This window comes from Sciurus carolinensis, chromosome 6 (genome assembly GCF_902686445.1).
Source record: "Sciurus carolinensis chromosome 6, mSciCar1.2, whole genome shotgun sequence".
NCBI classification, from domain to species: Eukaryota; Metazoa; Chordata; class Mammalia; order Rodentia; family Sciuridae; genus Sciurus; species Sciurus carolinensis.
Genome location: NC_062218.1, coordinates 295,755 through 307,218, shown reverse-complemented (window position 1 = coordinate 307,218; position 11,464 = coordinate 295,755). Strand labels below are relative to the sequence as shown.

Sequence of the window (11,464 nt, the reverse complement as noted above, 5' to 3'; positions counted from 1 at the left end):
CTCGCCGTGCCGGAGTGCGGCGTAGGACATCTCGCGCCTGCGCACTTCGCCGCGCCCGGAAGCGCGGCCGGGGTGCGTCCCGCGCCTGCGCAGAGCAGACCCGCGGACGCAGGCACTGGGTGCTCGTCGGCCGGGCCTGTCCGGCTCTGGTGGGTCTCCACGGCACTCGGTGGCCGCGCGGGCTGGGCCGTGTTCAGGAGGGGTCGAACACCGATATTTTTAAAAGTACGCTGTGTGGTTCCCGAGCATGCCAGGACTGAGAGGGTCTGAGGCTCTCGACTCTGGGGCATGGGGTCCGAGGGGCGGCGACGCGGCCTCCTGACAGCCGGTGTCTAGGGACCCGGCCGGCCGGGGCCTCCGGAGTCCGGGGCAGCCTCCGGGGCGTCCACATCTCCGCCTGCGGGCCGGGAGGGGCTGCCCCCAGCGCCGGGCCTGGGCAGCGGAGCACCCGATACAGGAGACAGGGTGGGAGGCTTTCCTGTGCCGCAGCTGCTGGGAAGCGCCGCGCTCCGCTGAAAGCTGCCTGGACCTGGCGCGTGAGCCTGTGGCTGGCTTGTCTGGTTTTACCTCTGGTCCCGGTGCTGCGTGTGGTTTTCTAGCCAGTCTGTTTGCTAAGAGCCGGGTTCTGTTTGGACAAGTCAGTAAGCCTAAGTAATTTTGTTACCTGTTTCTTCAGTTTGTGTTGTTTATTAAAATCTTCCTTTTGCACACAATCTTTATGAATGTAATTTCGAATTATTAAACTTAGAAGGAATCATTTTATTGATGTTTAGGTTTTCAATTTTTCATAATAAGGCATAAAGAATATATTTGCACTCAAAGTTTTGTCTTTAGGATTACTTCCTTAGGACATATGCCCCAGAATCATGCTTTATTGGTGTGCAGGGACCAAACATCATATATTGTTCCCTCTTTATGGGTGGATCCTGTATCAGTGGATTCAGTCAACTGCAGATCAAAAATATTTGGGAAAAGATTGTGTTGCAGTGTGCACGTACAGACTCTTTTCCTTGACATTATGGCCTTAGCAATACAGCTTAACAAATACGTAGCATTTGCATCGCGTTAGTGATCTAGAAATGATTTAAAGGAGGATGAGCCCACGTTATAAGCAAGTATTTCACTGCTTTATATAAGGTACTTGAGCGTCTGCGACTTGATGTCCTTTGGGGGCCCTGGAACTACTCTCCCGTGGTTGCCAGGGATGATTATACTTACTAATGTCTTTTTGAAAGTTAAGACGTTGTAGTATTTTCTAAATTAGATATCTACCTAATTTTTTAGAAAACTTTTATTGTTACCATGAACCCCCAAATATTAAGTTCTGAGCCATGTGTTTGGGGCATATCTTTTTTTTTTTTTTTTTTTTTTTTTATTTGTGGTGCTGGGGATTGAACCCAGGGCTTTGTGCTTGGGAGGCAAGCACTCTACCAACTGAGCTATAGCCCCAGCCCCCTGGGCATTTCTTTTTTATAAAGATAATTATATCTTTAGGTGTTAAGTATTTATTTAAAACCCTATTAAAATTTCTCAAAAATCGGGTTGAATTCCGTGTTTCTTTTATGCAGTGTGATTAAATGTTTTGTGATCAGGGTGTTTGTGTTGGGCACATATAAACCAGATGAAAGCCTCCATGACTCTACTTTGTGAAAATGCCCATCTAGCATGTACTTAGAAAACTAGTCAACTAGTGTGAGCCCTCAACCTAGTTGGGAGAGTACACCCTGCGCCTGAAGCAGGGACCTCTGTAGTCATGTTGGTGACCACCATGTGAGAAGACATGAAAAGCCCACCCTGTCCCCACCTTCCTCTCATGCAAGGCCCAGCACTTAGCCAAGGTCTCCTGCCTTTGTTACTCTTGCTGCTGGGAGACCTTTTTCGTTTGATCTCTGTTAGACTACTGCTCATTCTTCAAAACCAGGCTCACACAGAGCTGTATGTCCAGTGTGAGCCCACATTTATTGAGTTGATTATATGTCTTTATTTACAGCTATATTAAGGTCCTCCAGAGACAGAATCAATAAGAGATACAGACACATGTGCAGCCAGGCATTGAATAATAATAGAGATAATGTCCTGACAAGTGTGTTGATAGGGGATTTTAATCTAACACCTGGAGTGCCCTTACACAGGCTGAGCCGCCCATGATGTTACTATTCAATAGAATTTTATGAAGCAGCATCTTCTATGCCATTCATCATTGAACGGAATGCTATGGGGTTTATGACTGTGTGTATATGTATATGTGTGTGTATCTGTATATATATGGAGAACCAACAAATGCATTCAATTTATTATATGGACTTGATGTAAAGACGCAGAGCTAATCCATCCAGAAACCACCCTGAGACACCCAGAGTGGTGCACAGCCAAGCACCTGGGCATGCCATGGCTCAGTCAAGGTGACACGGGTCATTAACCATCATGACAGCCACAGTTTAAACACCTTAGAAAACGGCACATTCTGCCTGTGCCTCACTGATTCGAGACATGTCTCTTTCCCCACTAGGAAAGAGTCACCTTTTCCTTCTTGAAATCCCATAGGGCTCAATGTGCACTACACTGAAAAAAGGTGTTTTTTAAAATATGTTTTTAGTTATAGATGGACACAGTATATTTTATTTATGCTGAGAACCAAACCCAGTGCCTCACATGCCAGGCAAGCGCTCTACCACTGAGCCACAACCCCAACCTGAAAAAAAGGTTGTTGAATAAAATCATGATTCCTGTGATCTGCGTAGATGACATAATCATGACTGTTGTGCTTTATTTTTATTCCTTTCATACAATGATTTGTCCTTTTCTTTCAAGGTATATCTCCATGAATAACTTAAATGATCCTCCAAATTGGAATATCCGGCCTGATTCCAGGGCTGACGGGGGTGGTGGAAGCAGGTGGAATTATGCCCTGTTGGTGCCAATGCTGGGATTAGCAGCTTTCCGTAAGTCGTGGTTTTCCTGACTTTAGTGTTCTCTGGGCTGAAAGTGTGCAGTGGTGCCTTAAGGCCTTGTTTGGGACCTGATAGGTGCAGCCCAGCTTCATCCCATTCTGTGACTCCTGGGCAAATCATTTAACTTTCTAAGCCTCAATTTACCTGTCCCTGGGAGGTGGCAGTCATATTCAGCTCAACATGTGAGATGTGAGTAAGATGAGTATTTAGAAGTTTTTCATGTGGGCTGGTTTAGTAACTGGGCTCCTGTTTGTGGTTTCATGCAGCGACTTCCTTGCTTTTGTATCTTAGGCAAGACCGATAGGAAAAAACAGGCCTGGAGAAAACAAGCTGAATGTCTGGAGACATGGCCTTGTGAAAGCTCTGCTCAGCCTGGCCAAGTCCTATAGTTTGAGTTGACTGGGCACCATTGGACACTCACCCTCAGATGTGAGAAACTGATGAAGAATGGAAGAAGAAAGGCGGTGTAGTGGCGCATGCCTGTAATCTCAGCAGCGTGGGAGGCAGAGGCAGGGGGATCGTGAGATCAAAGCCAGCTTCAGCAATTTAGCAAGACCCCGTCTCTAAATAAAAGTATAAAAAAGGACTGGCTCAGTGGTTAAGCGCACCTGGGATAAATCCTGGGTACCAAGTTAATTAATTAATTTTTATAAAAGAATGGAAGAAAAACAAAAGCCGCCCTCTGTGTGTATAGTCCTTTGTACACAGTGACTTTTCTTGTGCCTGAATTTCCCAGGTCAACAGGTGTGTGGTGCAGGAGGTAAAGCTGGTAGGTGCAGGTGGAATTCACAACTCAGGGGTCTGAGAGGTACCTGCTGCTGCTCCAAGTCCAGCCCTGAGGATGCTGTCTAAAGGGTGTTGCCTTGGTCTTGCAGGGCAGTGCCAACACTGCTAAGGCTACTCTTGCTGTGGCTGGGTGGTGACTTCCCCTCAGAGTAGCCTGGGAGTCTTCAAATGCTGCTTATGGATGTCATCTTCATTTGGCTTTGAGGCTGGGAGAGGGCCTTTCATTTTCTATACTCATCTGTAACTTTTATAGCCACTCATACTAACTTTCAGATTCTTACCTTCTCTTCTCGGACCTTTGAAACGATGCTTTCTGTAGCTGAGGAATGTTTTATTTTTTCCTCATGGTTGCCTTGTTTAGATAATGTATTCAGGAGTAACATTTAACTTTGCATTCTAGTTGTGTTGCAACTTGCAAGTGTTAACTAGCCCCTGGTGTGGTTTGAAAGTAAAAGTAGATGGATGAATGCTGTATGTGGTCAACATATTAATGTATTGATGAGATGCTAGTTTTATCCTGATCATTTAAACTTCATTACCTGTGTGTGCACACGCTGCTGGAAATGAGAATTGAACCTGGGTGTTGGGCTGGGGATATAGCTCAGTTGGTAGAGTGCTTACCTTGCAAGCACAAGGCCCTGGGTTCTAATCCCCAGCCCTGCAAAAAAAAAAAAAAGGAAAAAAAGAAAAGAAAAACAAAAGAACCCAGGTGCTTTACCACTGTGTGTGTGTGCACGCATGTACGTGCACGTGCGTTGCTGGGAATTGAACCCTGAGGCACTTTACCACGGAGCTGCATCTCCAGTCCTTTTTATTTTATTTTGAAACAGAGTCTCACTAAGTTGCCCAGGCTGATGTTGAACTGAGGATCCTCTTGCCTCAGCCTCCTGAGTTGCTGGGATTATAGGCATGCACCATCATGCCTGGTTACGCCTTCGTGACTTTCAACACAGCACAGAGACTAATATAATTATGTCCACCTGGAAGAGCAGTCCCTGGTCCAATCCTCTCTGGGTAGCTGCTCTGGGAGAGTGTCCAGCATTTCACAGGCAGGACAGAGCCTCTTGTCAGCCTTGGTAGCCACACCTCCTGTAACCCTGTGACCACTTGGTCCAGATGGCACCATGCAGTGTGTGACCTTTTTGACTGGTGTTTTCTCCCAGTGTGGTCCCTCAGACCATGCAGGCTGTGGCCACATCTGTGACCAGTGGAGCATTCTCACTTCTGAGCAACGTCCCTGGTGTGGGTACTCCGCAGTTCAGTTGGCCATCCACCCACAGGACATCTGCCTTGTTTCTAGGTTGGGTCTATGATGAATAAAGCTGCCACCAACATTCTTGTGCAGGTTTTTGTGCAAACCTAAATTTCATTTCTCTAGGATAAATGTCCAGAAGTGCAGTTGCTGGGTTTTAAGGTAGTTGCTTGATAAGTGTTCTAAGGAAGTTCCAGAGTTTTCCCAGATGGCTGTGCTGCTCATTTCATGTGCAGGGTCCCACCACACTTGCCAGCCGGTGTTCATATTTCACATTCCACAGGTGTGGACCCATACGTTTCTCACTGTGGTTTTGCTGTGCTTTCCCTGGCAACTAGTGAGGTTGAGCGTGTTTTCACACCTTATCCACATCAGGATGTGTCCTCTTCTGTGAAATGTCTGTTCATGTCTTCAGCCATTCTCTAATTGGATTGTTTTTAAATGTTGAATTTCGAGAGTTTTTAATACATCTTAGATTTGAGTCCTTATCTGGATTTGTGCTTTGCAGATATCTTCATCTGATCTAGTTTGTCCTTTCTTTCGCCTAATAGTCTTTCACAGAGCACGTTTTATTTCTCAGAAGCAAGTTTAACATGCTTTCTTTTTGTGCCAGGTCTCAGAGCTCTCTACCTTCCCTGATCCTGAAGATCCTCTTCTGTGGTCTTCTCTTTTACATGGTGTGCTGTGAGTCATGGTCTGGTCTCCTCCTTGCCATTTCTCTGCCTTCTGGCGCCTGGAGCAGACTGTGGGTGGTCTTTGGGCTCCATGAAAGCACCCGTTTCACCACTGGTGGTGTTGGTTGTAGGTTCGTGTAGCTGCCTTCAACAGGTCGAGAATGTTGCCCGCCTTGGGGCTGAGGCTGTGGCTCAGTGATAGAGTGCTCACCTGCTCACCTGGTGTATGTGAGGCACTTGGTCTGATCCTCAGCACCACATAAAAATAAATAAAATAGAGGTATTGTGTCCACCTACAACTAAAAAAATATTTTTTTTTTTTTTTAAAAGAGTATTCTCCTCTGGTCCTGTTTTTCACAGATGGGTCTTGGATTTTGTTGACTTCCTTCATCAGTTGGTAGGGTTGGATTCCCGCTCTCGCCTGCTGATGTGCTGGATCACTGCTAGGATTCTTCCTCTCTGGAGCAGTCCACCCTTGGTCATGCTGTGTGATTCTTTTTATGTATTGTAGAATTGTCTTTGCTAATGTTAAGGATTTTCTTGTCTGTGTTCATAGGGACATACCGACTGTTTTAGCCCTTTGGCAGGTGCCCTCTCTTCTCCCTGACTATTCTGCCAATAACTAAAAAGTTTCTAGTTATTGTACTTATTGTTTTTTCTATAAAATCACCATTTGTTTGTTCCTTATATCTTCCATTTCTTTGCTTCGACTTTATTCTGATGACTGCTTTTAAGTCTTTGTCCAGGACACTGACGCCTCGTCCTGGCACTGACAGGCCTCTGTTGATGATTTTTTTCATTCAGCTTCCGATCTCCTCGTCCCTGGTGTGACCAGTGATTTGATTTGAAACCCTGGCAGTTGGGTCTTGTGCCATGAGGCTGTGATTGTCGTGTTCACCTGCCTTGGCCTTACTCTTCAGGGAATGGGAGGCTGCCTCCCTACTGCCGGCCGCAGGCCCTGTGGACCCAGGGGGCCCATTGGGAGTGGCGAGTGCTCCCCATGAGGAAGATAGGTCCAGGCCCCTGTCCGCCTAGCCTTGGTCTGTGGGTGGGGTGGCCCCAGCCGTGCATTTGAGAAGCTGGTTTTAGCTTTTCTGCTTGTTGAATTGAGGTGCAACAGCAGGACCAAGTGAGAATGGCTTTCAGTACGTGGAGGTAGTGCCAGTTATATCTTGGAGTGGGTCCTGCAGCGTGATCATTGATGTGGAGAAAGAAGCGAATGGCACCCGGCACTGTGATGCCAGCCTGTGATCCCAGCCACTTGGAGGAAGAGGCTGGAGGATCACAAGTTCAAGGCCAGTCTCAGCAACTTAGCAAGACCCTGTCTCAAAATAAATAAAAAGGCCGGGGATGTAGTGCAGTGATAGAGCACCCTTGGGTTCAACCTTCAGTACCAAAAAAGAAGAGAAAATTGAATGGCAAGGATACCAGCTGGAGGGAGTAGCTGCCAAAGTGGGCAGGACCAGGAGAGTTGGTAGAACCCCAGTGTTGCAGGGAGAGCAGAACTGGTGGGAGCCCAGGCTGCTGCTTTGGGTGACTTCGAATCCTGGATCAAACAATTGGGGACATTCCTTGTGTTTTCCGAAGTCTCAAATCCATGCCGGCTTTTCTTTCTTTCTTTTTTTTTTCTTTAAAACATTTTTCTTTTTGGTACTGGGAATTGAACCCAGGGTGCTTTACCACCAAACTACATCCCAGTCCTTATTTTTCACTTGAGGCAGCATCTTGCTAAATTGCTTAGGGTCTTACTAAGTTGCTGAGGATGGCCTTGGACTTGGAATCATCCTGCCAGCCTCCCAGTGGCTGGGATCACGGGTGTGACCTCCATGTCCTACTTCTCCATGCTGAAGGTACAGGCTGAGCACATTGTTTTGAAAAGCTGGGAATTGGCATCCCGTCGCCCAGCATCTGTGAAACTGTCAGCAGCAGCGTTGACTTGGAGGTGGTGGGCATCCTACGCACCACCCTGCTCACCTTACTGTCCACCGGGCAAACTCCTCCTGTGAGTGGGATGGGGACAAGCTGGGGACTCCACCAGACTGGGGCCCCTGCCCGCCAGCAGGTGATGTGGCCGCCAGTTCCTGGGCCCTCCCTCTCCCTGCAGCAGAGGATGGAAGCCAGCTGTTCCACCGTCTGAGGCAGCACGGCAGCCTGGCTGCCCCACTCTCCTAGGCCCCCGTTTGTGAGTCCAGTGACTCCAGTGTGGAGAGAGCAGACTGTGTCTCGAGGTTGACTCCCCCCGTTTAATAGAACATGAGCAAACACCTCGGCCTTACGCTGTTTGCCAGTGATGCCTGGGCAGGACCCAACACAACTTCCAGTCATTCTTGAGGTCTACCCGTGTTAACTCCTCTGAGTCTTACTCACAGTCTGTGGGGCGCTGAGTCGGGTCAGTGGCAACAAAAGCAGTGGTGGACTTTCTTGGTTATGGGAGTTAGATGCAGGGATTGTGCCTGTGCAGCCTTCTGGTCTGATTTTGGGGCGAGAGCTTTGCCTATTATGTAGTCTTAGGTCTTAGGCTTTTAGTCAAGTGCTGTCCTTATGTCTTAGGTTTCCTTTGAGTAACATTCATCGACCTTATTGAACCTCAACTGAGACTCTTAACATGTATCTTTTTTTCCTTCACTTTATTCATGTCAGGTTGGATTTGGTCCAGAGAGTCCCAAAAAGAAATAGAAAAAGAGAGAGAAGCGTATCGTCAGAGAACAGTTGCCTTCCAGCGGGATCTCGAAGCCAAGTACCACGCTGTGATCTCAGAAAATCGGCGAGCTCTTGCTCAGCTGACTCTGGAGCTCGAAAAGCAGCAAAACAGAGCAACCAGTTACCGAGAAGCCCTTATCGCTCAGGGGCGGAAGCTGGTGGAAGAAAGGAAGGTTCTGGAGCGGGAACGGGCTCAGGTCATGCAAGAAAGAAGCCGAGTGCAGCCTCTGAGAAGCGCGTACCTGAGCCGCCTGGAGGAGGAGGAGGACTGGCAGAGGAAAGCGCGGCGCGTGCTGCAGGAGGTGGGAGAGGCTCTTGCAGAGAGGCAGAACATCTACTGCAGCCTGGTCGCCCCCCGTGGCGCGCGGCTGGAGCTGGAGAAGAACTTACTGGTGCGCGCAGCCGTTGACCCAGTGGCTGTTGACCTGGACATGGCCGCTGGCCTGACCGACATATTCAGGCACGACACCCACTGCGGTGGCTTCTGGAACAGCGACAGGCGCCGGAACGGGAGGCTGCTGTGGCTCTACCTGCAGTACTGGGAGCTGGTCGTGGAGCTGCAGAAGTTCAAGAGGGTGGAGAAGGCCCTGCTGGAGCAGTGAGGCCGAGCCTCAGGGCCACTGCAGCCTCCTGCGCTCCGCTGCCTCCGCCTGCCTCCCGTATCCGGTCACGGGCACCGCCCTGGATGGCACTGCACCCTGCCACCCCCAGCAGCAGCCAGTGTGCGGCACCTGAAGGCTTCCCTCTGACGCGCCGGGCTGTGAAGGGCGGCCCTGCTCAGAAGCATTTGTGAGCTGCTCATACTTAGCACAACAGCATGATGTCGTTTTTTAGCTCGAGGGTAGGAATTGTTTTTAAAAGGTCAAATATAATATTGATCCTCACCAGAAGTGATCTGCTGTGACGTTTCCTGTCTTCCTAATAAATTCTCTCTTCTCGGGTTATTTTTTCCCTCAGCAGATTCCATTCAGACTTCAGGCGGTGATGGTGATGGGTGTGGTGACGCCGTGGTGGCGGTGTGTCCTTTGGGAACTCACCACTCCCAAAGGGAAAAGCACCTCAGGTTCTCCCAGCCAGCCAGTGTGCGAGTATGTGCGGGAATTTAGCTTCTGTCTGTATTCAGTAAGCAGAAACTCTGAGCAGCAATGCCACTGTTTACCTGTTTCCCTGTGCTGGCTCAGTATTACCACAGCCTGGGAGGTAGTTACAGCCCTCTTCACACACAGCTAGTCATGTTTACGTGTTTACCTGTGCTGCCTCAGTATTACCACAGCCTGGGAGGTAGTTACTGCCTACTTCACACAGCTGGTCGTGTTTACGTGTTTACCTGTGCTGCCTCAGTATTACCACAGCCTGGGAGGTAGTTACCGCCTACTTCACACACCTGGTCATTTTTACCTGTTTACCTGTGCTGCCTGAGTATTGTCCTCAGCCTGGCAGGTAGGTACAACCCAGTCAACACACAGTAGGTCTTTTTTACGTGTTTACCTGTGCTGCCTCAGTATTACCACAGCCTGGGAGGTAGTTACAGCCCACTTCACACACCTGGTCGTGTTTACGTGTTTACCTGTGCTGCCTCAGTATTACCACAGCCTGGGAGGTAGTTAGAGCCCACTTCACACACCGGGTCATGTTTACGTGTTTCCCTGTGCTGCCTCAGTATTACCACAGCCTGGGAGGTAGTTAGAGCCCACTTCACACACCTGGTCATGTTTACCTGTTTACCTGTGCTGCCTCAGTATTACCACAGACTGGGAGGTAGTTACAGCCCTCTTCACACACAGCTGGTCGTGTTTTTATATTTACCTGTGCTGCCTCCGTAACCACAGCCTGCGAGGTTGTTACATCCCACTTCTCACAACTGGTCGTGTTTACGTGTTTACCTGTGCTGCCTCAATATTACCACAGCCTGGTAGGTAGTTACAGCCCTCTTCACATACAGGTAGTCATGTTTACGTGTTTACCTTGCTGCCTCAGTGTTACTACAGCCTGGGAGGTAGTTACAGCCCTCTTCACACACAGCTGGTCGTGTTTACGTGTTTACCTGTGCTGCACCAGTATTACCATAGACGGGAAGCTAGTTACAACCCACTTCACACACAGCTGGTCATGTTTACCTGTTTACCTGTGCTGCCTCAGTATTACCACAGCCTGGGAGGTAGTTACAGCTCTATTCACACACCTGGTCGTGTTTACATGTTTACCTGTGCTGCCTCATTATTACCACAGCCTTGGAGGGAGTTACAGCCCTCTTCACACACAGCTGGTCGTGTTTACGTTTTTACCTGTATTGCCTCAGAATTACCATAGACTAGGAGGTAGTTATAGCCCTCTTCACACACCTGGTCGTGTTTAGGTGTTTACCTGTGCTGCCTCAGTATTAACACAGCCTGGGAGGTAGTTATAACCCACTTGACACACAGCTGGTCGTGTTTACATGTTTACCTGTGCTGCCTCAGTATTACGACAGCCTGGGAGGAAGTTACAGCCCACTTCACGCACAGCTGGTCGTGTTTACGTGTTTACCTGTGCTGCCTCAGTATTTACCACAGCCTGGTAGGTAGTTACAGCTCTATTCACACACCTGGTCGTGTTTACATGTTTACCTGTGCTGCCTCATTATTACCACAGCCTGGGAGGTAGTTACAGCCCACTTCACACAAAGCTAGTCATGTTTACGTGTTTACCTGTGCTGCCTCAGTATTACCACAGCCTGGGAGGTAGTTACAGCCCACTTCACACAAAGCTGGTCGTGTTTTTATGTTTACCTGTGCTGCCTCTGTAACCACAGCCTGCAAGGTTGTTACATCCCACTTCTCACAACTGGTCGTGTTTACGTGTTTACCTGTGCTACCTCAGTGTTACCACAGCCTAGGAGGTAGTTACAGCCCACTTTACACACCTGATCATGTTTCCATGTTTACCTGTGCTGGCTCAGTATTACCACAACCTGGGAGGTAGTTACAGCCCTCTTCACATACAGGTAGTCATGTTTACCTGTTACCTTTGCTACCTCAGTATTACCACAGCCTGGGAGGTAGTTAGAGCCCACTTCACACACAGCTGGTCGTGTTTACGCGTTTACCTGTGCTGCCTCAGTA

General features: G+C 48.7%; 1 protein-coding gene across 5 annotated transcripts; it reads left to right on the top strand.

The window, feature by feature from the left end:
• The first annotated feature begins 35 nt into the window (after positions 1-35).
• On the top strand, positions 36-9,253 carry Ccdc127 (coiled-coil domain containing 127). 5 transcript variants are annotated; one of them, XM_047555232.1, is made up of 3 exons: positions 36-149; positions 2,812-2,942; positions 8,304-9,253. In XM_047555232.1, the coding sequence occupies exons 2-3, from the start codon at positions 2,822-2,824 to the stop codon at positions 8,963-8,965; spliced, it is 783 nt and encodes a 260-aa protein (XP_047411188.1). In that variant the 5' UTR covers positions 36-149; positions 2,812-2,821; the 3' UTR covers positions 8,966-9,253. The 5 variants fall into 5 exon arrangements, with proteins under 5 accessions (XP_047411188.1, XP_047411187.1, XP_047411190.1 ...); XM_047555231.1 differs by having other exon boundaries at positions 98-225; XM_047555234.1 differs by lacking the exon at positions 36-149 and adding an exon at positions 232-637.
• The last annotated feature ends 2,211 nt before the right edge of the window (positions 9,254-11,464 follow it).